This window comes from Neoarius graeffei, chromosome 11 (genome assembly GCF_027579695.1).
Source record: "Neoarius graeffei isolate fNeoGra1 chromosome 11, fNeoGra1.pri, whole genome shotgun sequence".
In the NCBI taxonomy this organism is placed as follows: domain Eukaryota; kingdom Metazoa; phylum Chordata; class Actinopteri; order Siluriformes; family Ariidae; genus Neoarius; species Neoarius graeffei.
Window position 1 is genome coordinate 60544871 of NC_083579.1, and position 18790 is coordinate 60563660.

The following is an 18790-nucleotide window of genomic DNA, read 5'->3' on the forward strand; positions in this document are numbered from 1 at the left end:
GTTGCCCTTGGACTTCTATTATAAGTCGGTTTTGAATTAACAGCTTTGTTCTTTTCAAAGCGCAGGGGAAACGCGTGAAAATGATTTGTCTGTCTGAGGTAAGCGCTCAATCTTTCAACCCTGGACTATTCCTTTAAGTCCCGGGTCTCTCACCTACACGAGTGTGAAATTTACACAGGTATTCCTGCGTTTATTCTGAGCAATTCCCATGTATATCTAACACCTCCCCCTCCCTACCCTCTCTCTCTCTCACTCACTCACTCACTCACTCACTCACTCACTCACTCACACACACACACACACACACACACACACACACACATTCCCTTTTTACAAGTGCTCACATAAGGTATGTTTGGCCAAAACCAGGAATTGGAACACAGAGCACAGGAAATAGGACTAGGAGGCGAGGGGTGTGTGTGTGTGTGTGAGAGAGAGAGAGAGAGAGAGAGAGATCAGGGTTAAGTAAGGAAGAAATGGCAGGGGAGGGGGTCGACAGCTCCTAAATGCCGTGCTTTTACAAATCATAAATTGAAGAAAAAGGCAGTGCAGAGGAGTGAAGGGGCCGTGGGGAAGAACAGAGGGAGGAGGAGAGACTGCAGCCGAGACCGGAGGAGAGTCATAGAAGTGCTCATTTGGACTGGCTCTTGCATCAGGGTTTTTTTTTTTTCCCCCTTCCCGCTCTCTCCCTGACACTCTTTTCTCATTGCTGAAGCGCATTGCATTCTGCTGCTGTGACGGGATCATTCTTGCTAGAAACTGAGGTAGAAAAGGAGGGAGTGTGTGTGCGCGCGCACGCACATGAGTGTGTGCCACTGCTCAGGCTCCCCTTGAGCTGGAGAAGAGCAACCACTCCAATCCCACTGGGGAAGACGGCGAAGAGGAGGGGGCTGATTTATGGAAGGAGAGATCCCCCTGAGGACACATTTTTTTCCACTCACCTCCCTCCGTTCTTTACTCGTTTTTGGGGGTCTGCAGAGCTCTTAATGGGAGGAATGTGGAGACAGCAGTTTCCAGGCAAGAAACATGTTTCCTCTTCACACACTGTCTGTCTTTGAGGTGTGTGTGGGTGAGTGAGAGGATGTATTTTTCTCTGTGGGGGCCAAACATCTCCATGATAGGAGCACATGATAGTTTTGACCTTGTGTTAACATTTTGACTGTTTATAGTACAAAAATTTAGTTTGGATTTTGAAAAACAAAACTGCCATAGATAGATAGTCAGTCACTGAGGTTAAGGTATGCTGAGCAGGATGCAAATACCTTACAGAGATGGTAAATGAAACACTACGTGCAGCTACTCGATGTGAAATGCATACTAGGCTACAACTAAACTGTGTTAATTCTCATGATGATGATTCTCTTACACGCACACACACACACACACACACACACACATGCGCGCACACAGTCTGGCTTGGCACGATATTTGTATATTGATTCACTCTCTTCGCAACGATAATAATCTGCATTGAAGTTTTGTGTGTGGGGGGCTCTTTGTGGAGACCCACTTGACCCCATTTTATATGAGGACATGACAGTTTTGACCTTGTGGAGACATTTGCTTTTGCAAAACTAAAATACCCTAAAAGACTTGCTTTTGTTTATTGAGGTTAAGGCTAAGCATATTTTACCTTACTTAGCTACAGTAATACACCTCACAAAGATATAAAAGAAATACGTGTGTGTGTGTGTGTGTGTGTGTGTGTGTGTGTGTGTGTTCGTGGTACTTCTTCCCAGGACCCCAGGACATCCACTGGCATACTCTGAGAGATTAGGTTGCTAGGTAACCAGGAGCAGTTATAGACAGTGAGGTGAAGCCACCCTGACTGAGACAAGAATATTCTTTCTCTCTCTCGTTTGCTCACTCACTGTACTTTTAAAAGTAAAAGTCAAATACCCCTGCAAACACACACCCTCTATCAGGCGCACACATCAGCACATGGAAACTTTTGCTCATTTCCTTTTGTTTTGACAGTCCTTTATTGTTCATGTGGTTTTGGACACTATTACATTACATAATTTCCCCTTCTCTCTCTCTCTCTCTCTCTCTCTCTCTCTCTCTCTCTTCACGCATTCATTTTTTATTTTGGGGAGTGTGATTACTCTTGCAGTAGTGTGTGTGCTGCCAGGTTGGCTAAGCTGGTAGCATGAACAGCTCCCTCTCATCTTGGTTTATTTAAAAATAAAGCACTTGGGGTTCTGTTCATCCTTGCAGGAGATGTCCAAAAAAGCTTTTAGCTTCGATAGCATGCAGTTGTATCAGGAACACTTGGAACCATTTGAACATCAGTGCCTTTTCACTGTCATCTCCCCTGTGAAAAGTACATGGCTAATTGAAAGTAACCTTGAGGCTGATGAAAGTGCTTTTTAAATGCAACTTACTACTATGAGCCATAACCACTAACCTGAAGCTGTGATGCTTAAGATCTTTCATCAGTATTGCTGCTTTGTGAGTCACATAGCCTTGAATACTGGACCCTATGTGTCTATTTTTCTTTCTTTTTTTTTTGTTAATCAGGGAAGTCTGAGTACAGACTCTACAGTCTCAATTTTCAAAGGTTGACCTCATGATCTGAAGTGTTTTTAAAACATGGAAACCAGGGATAAAGCTGATTTCCATGATTCTTACTTGTGTATGACAGCCCTGTAAATAACTCAAATATTCCTGAGGAATGGCCAGAGCGGAGTGAAGCAAAGGAGCAGAGAGAACTGTCTACTCTCCCAGATACCATTAAATTAAATATATTCATAATCCTGCTCAAATCCTGTAATCACCATGACAACCAGATTCACAGCAAGAGGGTGAGCTGGAAAGTCATGCAAAGTGTGTTGATCCCATTTCTCTTTTTCTTGCCTTCTCACACACTTGGAAATGCAAAGTGGTTCTCTTAAGTTTACAAGTGCACGAAATTAAATCTTTCTCTCTCTGCAGGTATAAGGCCACAAATCATGAACGGACCGATGCATCCTCGGCCGCTGGTTGCTCTGCTGGATGGACGGGATTGTACAGTAGAGATGCCCATCCTCAAAGATTTGGCAACTGTGGCCTTCTGCGATGCCCAGTCCACACAGGAGATCCATGAGAAGGTACTCACACATATTGTGCTCAGTCCTTATCCCGGTATGAGATGCGATTTTATATCTCACATGGAATAAAAAGATGAAATACTATTGTGCTGTCAATAGTTTGTATTTTAGAATATCAGCACTTTTTTTTTCTTTTTAAATAAAGGGAGAATGTGAATTAATAATTGAATTGATAATTTAATTTTAAAAACTGAGATGAATGGCGTGAACTAGATTTTGATTCACCCAGAGATATCCTCTAAAATGAGTGGAGATCAAATGGCAGAAAGCTTAAAGTGCATATCACGGGTAAATTCAGGAGCAAGATCAATGTAATTATCCTATTTTATATTAAACTTTGGTCAAATATCTGCCACATTTTTGTATTTTGTGCAATTTTTTTTTTACCTTGCGCAATACCAGAAAAATTCAGTTGAAATCAAGCCGGGGCGGCACGGTGGTGTAGTGGTTAGTGCTGTCGCCTCACAGCAAGAAGGTCCTGGGTTCGAGCCCCGTGGCCAGCGAGGGCCTTTCTGTGCGGAGTTTGCATGTTCTCCCCGTGTCCGCGTGGGTTTCCTCCGGGTGCTCCGGTTTCCCCCACAGTCCAAAGACATGCAGGTTAGGTTAACTGGTGACTCTAAATTGACCGTAGGTGTGAATGTGAGTGTGAATGGTTGTCTGTGTCTATGTGTCAGCCCTGTGATGACCTGGCGACTTGTCCAGGGTGTACCCCGCCTTTCACCCGTAGTCAGCTGGGATAGGCTCCAGCTTGCCTGCGACCCTGTAGAACAGGATAAAGCGGCTAGAGATAATGAGATGAGATGAATGAAATCAAGCCATTTGAGAAGAATTGGGCCGCCTCTGAAAAAACTTGGCATTTGGATTTCCTGGCAAACGTTGATTTTTGTGACGTCACGTGCGGGACGCCTCCCTCTGAATCGTACGTCAGCGCTGGTTTGTTTGAGAAAACGACCTGGTGGTTTTCTGCAAATTTCTTCAACGTTATCACGTAATTATTAAAATGGTTAACAGATGTATCGTGGGAGGGTGTAGCAACACCAATCTTGATGGGATTAGTACTCATCGTTTTCTAAAAGACCGGACAATGAGAGAGAAATGGGAGCGCTTGGTCTACACAGGCTGTACACTGAAACCGTGCAAAGCTCTCGCAGCCTGCTGGCGCTTCCGCAGGTGACGTCACGAATCTGGCTCCAGACTTGCTTGGGATTTTTCCAGACGCGTTTTGTTTTATTTTTTTCTGCTGTAGACAGATGGCCTTGTGCAAAATTACCCTTCTGGATGAGTGTGTAAAGGGACATACTTTCATATTTAAAAAAAAAAAACGAAATTTGGTCCAGAATATGCACTTTAAAGGAACAGTCCACCGTACTTCCATAATGAAATATGCTCTTATCTGAATTGAGACGAGCTGCTCCGTACCTCTCCGAGCTTTGTGCGACCTCCCAGTCAGTCAGACACGCTGTCACTCCTGTTAGCAATGTAGCTAGGCTCAGTATGGCCAATGGTATTTTTTGGGGCTGTAGTTAGATGCGACCAAACTCTTCCGCGTTTTTCCTGTTTACATAGGTTTATATGACCAGTGACATGAAACAAGTTCAGTTTAAAAAAAAATTGAAACGTAGCGATTTTCTATGCTATGGAAAGTCCGCACTATAATGACAGGCGTACTAACACCTTCTGCGCGCTTCGACAGCGCATTGATACGGAGCTCAGTGTCAATGCGCTGTCGAAGCGCGCAGAAGGTGTTAGTACGCCTGTCATTATAGTGCGGACTTTCCATAGCATAGAAAATCGCTACGTTTCAATTTGTGTAACTGAACTTGTTTCATGTCACTGGTCATATAAACCTATGTAAACAGGAAAAACGTGGAAGAGTTTGGTCGCATCTAACTACAGCCCCAAAAAATACCATTGGCCATACTGAGCCTAGCTACATTGCTAACAGGAGTGACAGCACGTCTGACTGACTGGGAGGTCGCGCAAAGCTCGGAGAGGTACGGAGCAGCTCGTCTCAATTCAGATAAGAGCATATTTCATTATGGAAGTACGGTGGACTGTTCCTTTAAGATGAGAGGATAGAATTTAATCTCAATAATATAACAGTGGGAGATGGGAGTGATGATGATGATGATGATAAGCATTGTGTATTTTTTATTTTTTTTTCCTTTCTTCTTTTGGGCAGGTACTAAATGAGGCAGTAGGGGCAATGATGTACCACACCATCACACTCACCAGAGAAGATCTGGAGAAATTTAAAGCCTTGCGCATCATCATCCGCATTGGCAGCGGCTACGATAACATCGACATAAAAGCTGCTGGAGAAATGGGTGAGACTTAGTGCAGAGCTCGCAGTGTGAGTGGAGGCTGTACTTCACAACAGGTAAAACAGACAGGATAAATAGTGGTGCCTCTGTAGCAGTGTCGTTCAGAAGCTTTGCGTGGGAGTACACAGAGTGGAAGGAAATGGTGCGTCTGAAAGGGTCTGAAGGCATTCGCAGCCTGTGACTGAGCCTGGAGTTTGTATCGCCAACAGAATCCACTTCATAGGCATTGTCAGAGAAAGATGTTGGTTGTAATTCCACATGTTCGACTTCGGATTAAATTTTTTGCTTGGTTTTTTTTTAAATCTGTGATTTTTTTTTTTTTTTCTAACTCGTTGTTCTTGTTGCTGTACTGAGGACTCTAAACACAATGCCAAGGAAGAAAAAGCTCATCAGAAGAGGGCAGTTGTTGAGTGAGAGGTTAAAGGCGGGGGATGGAGGCTGAGCCAGCACATCCATATCAGTGAACCAGGCAGTTAACTACAACAACATTTTGAGCCAAATGCACCAACTATTTGGAGTTCGTTCTGTGTGTGTAATTTTAGCAGTCTGTTTAGACCGAATGGCAATGCGTCAGTCATTGCTTCGTCAGCTTCATACCTCACAAGCTTACGGTTGCCTGCTTGTGCCAATTCTAAGAGGATCCTCACACCGACACTGCAACATGCAGCGAAATTTATATGAAAGTGTTACGTTAGCTTTTGTGTGCTGCCGCCTTTTGGTGAAGTTGCTGAAAGTTTCGAGGGGGAGGCACAATAATGAGAGCCAGTATAAGCTACAGCAGGTCACAGAGTCACTAGCATCACAAAAGAGATGGGTGAGAACCTCCGTCATCATAGTGAGGGATGAAGATGATGGCTCACTACGGCCTGTTACGGAGTTATTACACACAACAGCGTCGATAACATCTATAGCATTTGTGTCTCTTTTTAAAAAGTGAGTAGATCTGTGTTTCCTGTATCTTTCAAGCGAAATCCATTCAGCCGAAGAGAAATCTCACGGCGGACATTCAGATTTGCGATGAGTCATCTACAGAATAATGTATAGTTTTTCACACAAGATTTAAAGACATTATAACTACTCTGCTGACTGCTTGTAATTTATTAAATGTAAGGCTGAAAAGCTAATATCTTGACAAGGAATCTGTTACGGTTGAACAGTGCGTTATATCAAAGTCTCAATGGCATAATGAGATTTACAGGGCAAACTATTACACACGCTTGGACCAACAGGCAGCTATATACATTATTTATTCTCGATTTTTCTTTCAAGTGTTTTGAGTTTGTTCTGCGCTACTGGGCTTGTGCCATGTTTCCTCCAAATACTAAACTTGGTAAACAGAAAAGTTGGAATACTTTTTAACAGAATGATTGAGTAAATATTCCACCTGGTTCACATTTTATTACATCTGCATCAATCACTGCTATGCCAGATAAGAGATCTGTCAGGGACATGAGTGGAAAAATATCAGCCCACAGATGTTTCACTTGGTGTAATCACCCAACACATCTGTCATTGATGAGCTGCATGAATCTATAATCTGTGCTAGAATGAATCAGCTCAGCCTCACTTCACCATACCATTCTGGGGGGTGTGGTGTGGGTTTTTTAAACTGTATTGCTGTTCAATAAAAGTACACTTTTTGTAAGATATTTATTAACATTAGATAATCTAAAGTGGATGCCAAAACTTAAATGTTTGATATATCTTTTTTTATTTTTGGTTTAAATCCAGTAAAGCCCACACATCAGTAGGGGCAGCTGATATTTTTCACTCACTCCAGTAAATTCCTTATCTAGTCCTGTTATTCTTCGTTATTGAATTTTAACACAATAAGTGGACAACAAGAGGGGAAAGTAGGGCTGTGCAATATATCGAATATACTCGATATATCGCCAAAAATTCTGTGTGCGATACATAAAATTATTATATCGTAACTATCGAGTATTTTATGGTCATCTTCTGACTTGCGTTCGTTTCGTGTTTGTTTAAAACATCTCTCTGTCCCTCAGGCAGTAACGTGAGAGGCTGCCTAAGGGTAAAGAAAACAATAACGTCACACACTCGCCAACCAATCCCGGGCGACATCTCGGTGCTGAAAGGAACTTCCGGGAAGATTTTCTAGTTTTGGTCGTGTTGCCAGATTAGGCGGTTTTAAGTGCGTTTTGGCGGGTTTTGAACATATTTTGGGCTGGAAAACGTCAGCAGTATCTGGCAACACTGCCGGCGGGAAGATTTCCTAGTTTCGGTTTACAGCGCTGACTCAGTTCGTGCAATCGCTGGTGTTGTATAGGCTACCGTGTAAGCTCTGGCCATTTCAGCGACAAATTAAAAATGGAAGCGGACGAATTGGTTCCTAAAAGAACTAGTAAGGGGTCAGTCATCTGGCTTTTTTTTTTTGATATTGCGAGGAGAACGTGGAACAGCAAATGCCAGTTTGTAAAGTGTGCAAAAAAAACTGTTATCACGAAAGGCAGCAGCCGGAATTATACACATCTGAGAGTCAGAGCCAGAAAACATTCAGTTCAAAAGTGTGCAAAGAGAAAAATGATGTTTTGCAGATCTCTCTTCTCTCCCTCAATCTCTCTCTCTCTATTGTGAATGTTCCAGTGGTTCTCAGTAGACAGGTTAATAGCTTGGAGATCTATTTTTTAAAATTTAATGAAAGAGCACTTTTCTTATTTAGGCTAAATGTCTCTCAGTGTTGAGCTTGCACTTTATTAGTTTGAGCTCTGAGCAGCTCTGTATTGTATTGCCCCTTTGTTGCAATTTTCAAGATTGTTTTTACAGTTTGTGCCACATCTTTGTTGAATAAAAATAGTCTTATTTCAATTCAATTGTGATTAATCACTAACATGAAAATGTAAAATGTGTTGTTGAAAACCACCTGTAAAGTTAACCAAGAATGTTATTTAATCTGCAGGGATTGTAGTGAAAACAGTAAAGAGTAAAAGTTAGATTTCATGGGGTCCTTTAGAGGAGATTTAAATATATCGAGATATATATCGTATATCGTGAAATGGAGAAAATGTATCGGGATATTCATTTTTTCCCATATCGCACAGCCCTAGGGGAAAGCCTAATGATTTTAAATCAACTGCTCCAAAAGGTGCTAATACTTCAAGACACTGTCCTCTTTCCTCTTCCCGGTAATCTATTGGCTTTGTTCCTACATCAACCTTCCTGATATTTAATAGGAGTTGTTTTGGGTCTTGCCCTTGCAGTGTTGCATCACTCATCCTGTGATTTCAGCTCCCACTTACTTTCACACTTAAACTTTTCCTGATGAATTCACATTGAATCACTGAATAAATGTGCCTGTTTGAAAGGGGTGTCTTCTACTACTACTACTACTACTACTACTACTACTGCTGCTACTACTCAAACACATTTGTACAAAACCCATATTTATCTGTGTGTGTTCATGTAGGCATCGCAGTGTGTAATATCCCGTCCGCAGCTGTAGAGGAGACTGCAGACTCGACCCTCTGTCACATCCTGAACCTGTACCGGAGGAACACTTGGCTGTACCAGGCTCTCCGGGAGGGCTCACGGTTCCAGAGCATAGAGCAAATCAGGGAACTGGCGTCAGGAGCAGCTCGCATACGCGGAGAAACTCTCGGACTCATAGGTTTTGGTGAGACACACAAATTCAAAGAAAAACACAGTTTGAAAGTTCACCGAGTGTGCATCGTAACCTTTTAGTATAAATCCGTTTGTGTTTTACAGGCCGAACGGGTCAGGCGGTAGCGGTTCGGGCAAAAGCATTTGGCTTCAATGTGATATTTTACGACCCATATCTGCAGGATGGTTTAGAACGCTCACTAGGTGTCCAGAGAGTGTACACCCTCCAGGACCTGCTGTACCAAAGTGACTGTGTGTCTCTGCATTGTAATCTAAATGAACATAACCACCACTTGATCAATGACTTTACCATCAAACAGGTGTGCAAATGCTGTACATCAACACACAGACCTACAAATACAACGGCTTGTCATGTTGAACTCAATGCACCACTGCCATCTAGTGGTTGTTTTGAATAATCAGTGTTTTTGTGTTGGTAACCTTCTGTGGGTTTTCGACAGTGTTCATTAACGGTATGTTGCTTCTCTGCTGTAGATGCGGCAGGGTGCGTTCCTGGTGAACTGTGCACGTGGGGGTCTGGTGGATGAGAAAGCTCTGGCTCAGGCCCTGAAGGAAGGAAGAATCCGTGGAGCTGCTCTGGATGTGCATGAGTCAGAACCATTCAAGTGAGAGCTGGAACCGTCTAGCTGTCTGTTTATAGCAGCACGTTACTGTTCAGATATATATATCAAGATGTCTTCACATAAATTTGGGGGGGGGGGATCATGTTTTGTTTATTTAATTAAAAAAATAATCATCCTACTAGCCATTAAACAACCTACTATGTATTTTATGTAGCTACTACTCATTTGGCTGAACATCAAGTCAACTTTGTAGACTCTATCATTTACTGCCCTCTAGACTTCTTGTCCTGAACAGAAGTTGGCAGCCAATCAACGGACTGAAGGCAAGAGTGTAAATTTGTTCTCTAATTTAGTGCAAAGCTAGTGAGCGACGATTATCAGACAATTATCCTTGTTAAGAGGTTTGTATTGTTGCCCAGTTGTGAAGTTGAGGAACTGGTAGTGGCTAATAGGAGGTGGTGTTGGGTTTCTCTGTAGTTTTGTATTTCAAAAAAAAAGTTAGTTTTTTTAATATTCTCTATTTTTCCTCACTAGTTTTACACAAGGTCCACTGAAAGATGCTCCCAATCTTATCTGCACGCCTCACACAGCCTGGTACAGTGAGCAGGCCTCACTAGAGATGCGAGAAGCAGCTGCCACTGAGATAAGAAGAGCGATCACAGGTACGTGCTTCCTGAATCCACTAGCGTGTTGATCCATGGAAATAATCTTCGACGCTTTCAGCACCTATGCCTGTTTGTGTATGCGCAGGTCGTATTCCAGACAGCCTTAGAAACTGTGTCAACAAAGAGTATTTTATTGCCACTACATCGTGGGGAGCAGCAGAGCAGCAGGTGCATCCAGAGCTCAATGGTGGTGCATATAGGTAATGAAATGCATAGCAGATTTCAAAAAGGAGGGTGCATAGATTTTCTCACCTGCTGATCTTTTTTCTTTTAACTCTAATCTGTCACTTTCAACCTTTTGGCCCTTAATACGTGAGCCGTTTTTGTCTGCTTCAATTCAGTTTTACCACGAAGCAGACAAAAACGGCTCACGTATTAAGGGCCATGTGGAATGAATATGCTTATACCCCAAGAATTCAGTATTTATTCTGCTGACAAACAGCTGGTTTACTTATTAACCCACTGAGCGTTGTGTCTCACAATAACCCACTATAACACTTACAAAGGCCCAACTTACCATCTTGAACTACTCAGCTGTCATACACATTCTCTGGCTTTGCATTTGTTGCTCAATCTGACTGCTTCTTTCACTCAGCAGAGTGGCCCAACCGTTACCTGCCATATCTCCTGGTGGCCTGCAAGACAAAATGTATACCTAAACCCAACCAGGTAAATATATATATTTATTTTTTTCGCGGTCCAAATCCTGCGCTCTGATTGGCTGGCAAGCGGGTCCGTATCCCACGGTACGGACCCCGGTTACGGACCTCTGGCAACTCGCTCGTTCGCGACAACAAACATGGTAGCAATTTTTGTCAACATTTATTTTTTGCATTTCTCAGGAGAATAGCATTAATTTTACAGCATGGATAGTGATAACGACAGTGTTCACAGCGAAAGCGAGTTTTACTACCCTGAGGAAGACAAAATTAAAGAAAACATTTCAGGAGAAAGCTAAAAACCTCGAATTTGCTAACGCCGAGCAAAAACATGGCTGAATCCTGAATGACTCCTATTTGTATAAATAGGGGACTACATAGGCGGCAAAATGTAGGGGGTTTTTTTTGTTTGTTTTTTTCCTGCCATGGAAGTGCACTTGTATACTGAGGAGGAAGCAATTTGCATTACAGCCGTGAATGAGGATTCAAAATAGCATTAATTTTACAGCATGGATAGTGATAACGACAGTGTTCACAGCGAAAGTGAGTTTTACTACTCTGAGGAAGAAGAAATAAAATAAAACATTTCAGGAGAAAGCTAAAAACCTGTAACTTGCTAACGCCAAGCAAAAACATGGCTGAATCCTGAATGACTCCTATTTGTATAAATAGGGGACTACATAGGTGGCAAAATGTAGTTTTTTTTGTTTGGTTGTTTTTTTTTCCTGCCATGGAAGTGCACTTGTATACTGAGGAGGAAGTAATTTGCATTACAGCCGTGAATGAGGATTCAAAATGGCAGCTCAGCTCAGTTTTCCCTTTCGGGTGCTCTCGTTTTCTGTTAGAATTTGGTAAAGAAAAAAACATATATTATTTACCAGCTTAAGGTTGGTCCGTATGGTGAAATACCGTGACCTCGGCCTTAAATACTGACCTCGGCCCAGAGGGCCTCTGTGAGGGTCAGTACTTTACTGACCTCGGTCATGGTATTGCACGATATGGACCTCCCAGCTGGTAAATTATAATATACACGAAGAGGTTGTTTCTATAATAAATCTAATATGTGGTGCAGTTCCTTACATAACAGGTTTAAAATGGTTTCTCTTTGTTACGATTCGATATCTGTGTGCCAAAGACGTCCTTATTACTACGTCCTTCAGTTATTTCACTTCGTATTTTCCCTGTTTGTATTTTATCAATGCTCTGTTGCTTGTGTGATTTTTATTTCTGATCATGTGCTCACAAACTGCATTTATAAACATCATCTCTATTAGTTGGTGCTTTAAAATGTCATGAAGATTTAAGATGCTGTGGTGTTGAAAATGTAATGCCTGCAAAAGTATTCAACCCCCTTAAGTCATAAGATTTGACAGGATTACAAATTACACACAGATTGTTCTAGCCAGGATTTTTATTGCAAACTGATTGTTCTTGAAGTAGGTTTTCAGAAATCAGAATTCATCATTAGTCAGCAGATCTTTAAAGAAAGAAAGAGAAAATGCTGCTTGCATAAGTATTTGATAGAACCACCTTTTACTGCAATAACTGTTTTTGGGGTCCGTTGTTGGATCTGTTGGGGCAAGTTGCTACCAGCTGTTTGGGAGTGAGTTTCACCCATTCTTCCTGGCAGGTTTACTCCAAGTTCTTCAGGTTGGTTGGACATTGTTTGTTTGCTGACTGGGATTTTCAACCAGTGGCACAGATTCTCACTGGGATTCAGATCTGGACTTTGACTTGGCCACTGTAGAATATTTGTTTTTAACCACTCCTGCATTCCTTTGTCCTTGTGCTTGGGACCATAATCCTGCTGAAGAGAGTTTTAAGGGGATAGCCGTGTCTTGGTAGTGCTTGGGTGTTGTGATGCAGCTTCCACTTCCTCACTGTAGCTCCAACAGTGTTTTACTGGGATATTGAACCTCTTAAATGTAATTTTATACCCAGGTTCTTGGATATGAAATTCTATTACATTATTTCTCATCTTCCTTAGAATGCTTCTTGGTCATTTTCACTCATTTCCTTCAGACTGGCCCTCTCCTTAATGACTGTTCAACTGAGGTGGGTTTTGTTCAGAAAATAGGAGCTGTTTTAATATTTCACAAGTTAAGGCTGATTTATAAGTCGATGTGTCCTTGTTAAGTGAATATCTTGCATCTGGAGCTGATGGCCTGGAGTTTGAATACTTTAAGTAAGCAGCATTTTTTTTTTCTTCAGTTTTTTTTATTTTCTTTGAAATGTTTGCTGACCAATAATTAAGTTGACTTTGAGAATTCACTGTAAGAAAACGAGTTTGCAATAATAATATTGACCGGAAGAATGTGTGTATTTATAATTTATTATTCAGGCAAATCTGGAGGGTTAAATACTTTTTGCAAGCCACTATAGCTGTAAGAACATTGAGTTCCAGTTTTTCTTGCTCTCATTTCATTTTCAAATTGAATTTAAAGCATAACTTCACTCTCAGCCCTGAGCCGAATTCCACCCACTGGATAATTTTTAAAAAATGTTGGGCAAGGATCTGAGAACAAGGGGCAGGGAGGGGTGGAGGGAGAGGGTGAGGTGGATGTGTGGGGCAGAAGTTGCTTGGTGAATCTTGGTGAAACTTGATAAGCATCTCATCTCATTATCTCTAGCCGCTTTATCCTGTTCTACAGGGTCGCAGGCAAGCTGGAGCCTATCCCAGCTGACTACGGGCGAAAGGCGGGGTACACCCTGGACAAGTCGCCAGGTCATCACAGGGCTGACACATAGACACAGACAACCATTCACACTCACATTCACACCTACGGTCAATTTAGAGTCACCAGTTAACCTAACCTGCATGTCTTTGGACTGTGGGGGAAACCGGAGCACCCGGAGGAAACCCACGGGGACACGGGGAGAACATGCAAACTCCGCACAGAAAGGCCCTCGCCGGCCACGGGGCTCGAACCCGGACCTTCTTGCTGTGAGGCGACAGCGCTAACCACTACGCCACCGTGCCGCCCCACTTGATAAGCATATATTTGAAAATGAGCGAGGTTTCACAGGCTCCCACTAGGGTGGGGGTTGGGGGAGGTGGGCTGCCCACCTCTGATTAGAGGGTGTTTTAATATTCATTTTTTCAAACAAATTACATGACCTGGTCGACTGTATGGTACTTCTCTCTGTCAGCATTGGCTTTGCAAGGTTCAGGATGATTTTAACCAGTAGATGGTGTTTTGTGCCATTTTCAGGCCATACACTGCTGATTTTTATAAAAATGTTAATTTTGTCAGTACCGTAATTAACACCAGCATTCATGTGTGTTTAATCAGAGTTAGTAATATATAATTTAGGTTATAGCTCAAAAACACATTTAAGTGTGCAATACTTCTTTAATTACTTAATATACCAAGAGGTCTTTAAATACAACATGCTGTCTGAGTTAAAAGCTAAGCATGACTTTGTTTTCCTGGCTTTCCTGTAGACATGCCCAGGGTCCGGTGGGGATGACTTCTGGAGGACCAGAAGAGGGCACAAAGCCAGGTGGGGGTCCCAGTGCCCATGCCCTCTCCCTGCCACCAAGCCCCCCCAGCCCAACCATACCCCCTGCCTGAATCAATCCTACACACAACGTGAGCACAGAGAACACACACAACCAAACGCAGGGAGGTGTTTATACTGCTACTGAATAACTCACGGCACAGTTCACATAGCGAGTTAACGGCAAACCAGGGACAAGAAGAAGTAAAATTATCTAGGAGCTACAGCTAACAGCAGTGGGATCAGCTCAGACATGCAGCGTGGAGGCGTCCTTTTGCTCCTGTCTCTTGTCTTGGGATTTTAGATTTTCTTGGTTGTAGTTATTTTCGTTCCAGACGTTTTCCCTCCATATGTATGCTTTTACCTTACTTGTCTTCTTGGGACTGTGTGCATGGACAGGTGGGCAAGATTTTTAGTCCACTCGTTGAATTTTCAAAGGAAGTTTGGCATCACGTGTCAGTCATCCCTTCTACCACCAGCCTTGAGCGTCCTGAACAAAACACTTGTAGATGCATTTAGTCTGTTAACCTGTGTTTCTTTCTATTTTCTTGTTGTCTCTTACTTTTAAACCAAACAAATTATTACTTGTCCTTTTAATTCTGTGTTAAAGTGATTTGATTCTATTGGTATATAGTGTATTTATCAAAAAGCAAAGACAAAAGGTTCAATTGCTGATGACCTCAGTGTGGACACCCCCCCCCCCCCCCCCCCTTTCTTTACTTGGCCTTGTAACCAGTTTGAACCTTATTAATTAGACACAACCACATGAGTCTAACAATCACCAGCCCTAACGTTCAGGCCTTTTTGTATTCATTTTCACATAACACGGGCGTGTCAGATTTATTGAATTCATTGAGGAAAATTTAATTTCTTTTTTTGGTCTGATAATAAGACTATGGATGGCAGCTCACAGTGAAGGTTAGGAGCCGCATGCCACCCTGCTCAGGAAACACTTTTCTTCTTTCATGTCTGAGTATCATAAAATAAGCATCACATCTCTGGTTATTCTACCATCTACTTTTCCTCACATCACTCTCTTGCTGATATTTTTATAGATGTAAAATAGAAAATATTTTGATGTTGCTGTTAGATTTGTATTACCATAGTATGCAAAACTTTTTTTTTTCCTTTTTTTTTTTTTTCCTTTTGTGAGTTTTATGACACCACGTGGAGTTCATTTTATCGTTACTGAAATGTGTGTTCCTCAGCCCACTTTGCCAGTACATGTATATTAGGACAGTGGGATATGTTTGTGTTTGTTTGTTTCTTGTACCAAGCATCCATGACCGTACAAATAAAATAAAATAAAAAAGTGCCATTCTTTGTGTTCAGTGTTTTTCTTGCTACTTTTTATGTGCCAAATGTATAAAACAATATGCATATTTAAACAAAATAAATATGAAAATCTGGAGGGGAAAAAAAAACCCAGGCAAACTTATTTATACTCGCCATCCACTTTATTAGGAACACCTCCACGTTCACGGCAGTTATCTAATCAGCCAATCATGTGGCGGCATCACAATGCCAGAAAGATAAAGATATGGGTAAAGAGACTTGGGTCATGTTCACATCAAATATCAGAATGAAGACAAGGTCTGATCTCTGTGACTTTTGTCATGGCATGGGTATTGGTACCAGATGGGTTTGAGTATTTCACAGCAACAGAATACCACTTCAGGTTCTATTCTTGTCAGCCAAGAGCAGGAATCTGGGGCTGTCATGTGCAGGCAGGCAGTGTGTGGCAGGAGTGTGCAAAATTGTTCATGAATAACAGTTCACTAAAGCGTATACATTTTGTTTTATTTGTGGATCTGGTTATTTAAAAAAAAACACCTATTTATAGTGCTCTGCATAAATGAGTACACCCCCTTTTGAAAAGTAACATTTTAAACAATATCTCGAACACAATTTCCAAAATGTTGACAAGACAAAGTTTAATATAACATCTGTTTAACTTGTTACGTGAAAGTAAGGTTAATAATATAACTTAGATTACACATTTTTCAGTTTTACTCAAATTAGGGTGGTGCAAGAATGAGTACACCCCACAACAAAAACTACATCTAGTACTTTGTATGGCCTCCATGATTTTTAATGACAGCACCAAGTCTTCTAGGCATGGAATGAACAAGTTGGCGACATTTTGCAACATCAATCTTTTTCCATTCTTCAACAATGACCTCTTTTAGTGGCTGGATGGAGAGTGATGCTCAACTTGTCTCTTCAGAATTCCCCATAGGTGTTCGATTGGGTTCAGATCAGGAGACATACTTGGCCACTAAATCACTTTCACCCTGTTCTTCTTCAGAAATCCAACAGTGGCCTTAGATGTGTGTTCAGTCATGTTGGAAAAGTGCATGACGACCAAGGGCACGGAGTGATGGTAGCGTCTTCTCTTTCAGTATAGAGCAATACGTCTGTGAATTCATGATGCCATCAATGAAATGCAGCTCCCCGACACCAGCAGCACTCATGCAGCCCCACATAAGGACACTGCCACCACCATGTTTCACTGTAGGCACCATGCATTTTTCTTTGTATTCCTCACCTTTGCGACGCCGTACAGTTTTGAAGCCATCAGTTCCAAAAACATTTATCTTGGTCTCATCACTCCAGAGTATAGAGTCCCAGTAGTCTTAAATAGTCACCCCATTTTGGCTTTCTACTTCTTTAGATAACTGCAGTGAACTTGCATGCTGATTTTCTTCAACCCTTCTCATCAGAAGACGCTCCTGTCGAGGTATTAACTTCCGTGGACAACCTGGATGTCTCTGTGAGATGGTTGCAGTTCCATCTTTCTTAAATTTTTGTACCACTTTTGCTACAGTATTCTGACTGATAAGTGAAGCTTTGCTGATCTTCTTGTAGCCTTCACCTTTGTGGTGTAAAGAAATTATTTTTCTTTGGGGAATTCTGAAGAGACAAGTTGAGCATCACTCTCCATCCAGCATCCAGTCACTAAAAGAGGTCATTGTTGAAGAATGGAAAAAGATTGATGTTGCAAAATGTCGCCAACTTGTTCATTCCATGCCTAGAAGACTTGGTGCTGTCATTAAACATCATGGAGGCCATACAAAGTACTAGATGTAGTAGTTTTTGTTGTGGGGTGTACTCATTTGTGCACCACCCTAATTTGAGTAAAACTGAAAAATGTGTAATCTAAGTTATATTATTAACCTTACTTTCACGTTATAAGTTAAACAGATGTTATATTAAACTTTTGTCTTTTCAACAATTTGGAAATTGTTTGTGTTCATTGAGATATTGTTTAAAATGTTACTTTTCAAAGGGGGCGTACTCATTTATGCTGAGCACTTTATGTCCAACCCAAGGACAAGTATAGCCACACGTCAATCATCAGGGTCCAAGTAGAGTCTCAGAAGTCATAAAACAATGGTGTAATTAGAAGTGATTCAACAGCATAAGTGGGCCTAGTACAACCACAAACAATTTCAAATGTTTAGCTTAAGCAGTTCTTAAGACATTCATTAATATTTCATTTATAGTATCCCCTATGGACAAAATGGAACAAAATTTGATGTGCTTCCAAGGAGTGTGATGTTGATGAAGTGTACTAACCCCATTTCCAGAAAAGTTGGGATATTTTCCAAAATGCAAAAAAATAAAAATCTGTGATTTGTTGATTCACATGAAACTTTAGTTAACTGACAAAAGTACAAAGAAAAGCTTTTCAATAGTTTTACTGACCAATTTAATTGTCTCATCTTATTATCTCTAGCCGCTTTATCCTGTTCTACAGGGTCGCAGGCAAGCTGGAGCCTATCCCAGCTGACTACGGACGAGAGGCAGGGTACACCCTGGACAAGTTGCCAGGTCATCACAGGGCTGACACATAGACACAGACAACCATTCACACTCACATTCACACCTACGGTCAATTTAGAGTCACCAGTTAACCTAACCTGCATGTCTTTGGACTGTGGGGGAAACCGGAGCACCCGGAGGAAACCCACGTGGACACGGAGAGAACATGCAAACTCTGCACAGAAAGGCCCTCGCCGGCCACGGGGCTCAAACCCGGACCTTCTTGCTGTGAGGCGACAGCGCTAACCACTACACCACCGTGCCGCCCCAACTTAATTGTATTTTGTAAATATAAATGAAGTTAGGATTTGATGCCTGCAACACAAAACAATAACAAAAAACAGTTGAGACAGAGGCAAAAGAAGACTGAAAAGTTTATAGGCTTTTCAAGTAACACCATTTTGGAAAATTCCACAATAAGCAGGTTAATTGGTAGATTGAATATAAAAGGAGCATGCACCAAAGGTTCAGTCTTTGTAAGCAAGGTTGGGTCATGGCTCACCCCTTTATGCCAAAATTCAT

General features: G+C 41.7%; 1 protein-coding gene across 3 annotated transcripts in view; it reads left to right on the forward strand.

Moving 5' to 3' along the window:
- Window positions 1–15761, forward strand: part of ctbp2a (C-terminal binding protein 2a) — a 65090-nt gene extending 49329 nt beyond the window's left edge. For 2 of the 3 annotated variants that reach the window (XM_060934428.1, XM_060934426.1), the window contains 9 exons: window positions 2935–3089; window positions 5272–5416; window positions 8841–9047; window positions 9140–9354; window positions 9530–9660; window positions 10153–10280; window positions 10369–10483; window positions 10882–10952; window positions 14388–15761. In XM_060934428.1, coding sequence (XP_060790411.1) covers window positions 2935–3089; window positions 5272–5416; window positions 8841–9047; window positions 9140–9354; window positions 9530–9660; window positions 10153–10280; window positions 10369–10483; window positions 10882–10942 — 1157 coding nt within the window. In that variant the 3' untranslated portion in view covers window positions 10943–10952; window positions 14388–15761. Of the gene's footprint in view, window positions 1–2934; window positions 3090–5271; window positions 5417–8840; window positions 9048–9139; window positions 9355–9529; window positions 9661–10152; window positions 10281–10368; window positions 10484–10878; window positions 10953–14387 lie in introns of all 3 variants that reach the window. The other variant, XM_060934427.1, reaches the window with a different exon arrangement.
- Window positions 15762–18790: the final 3029 nt, after the last annotated feature.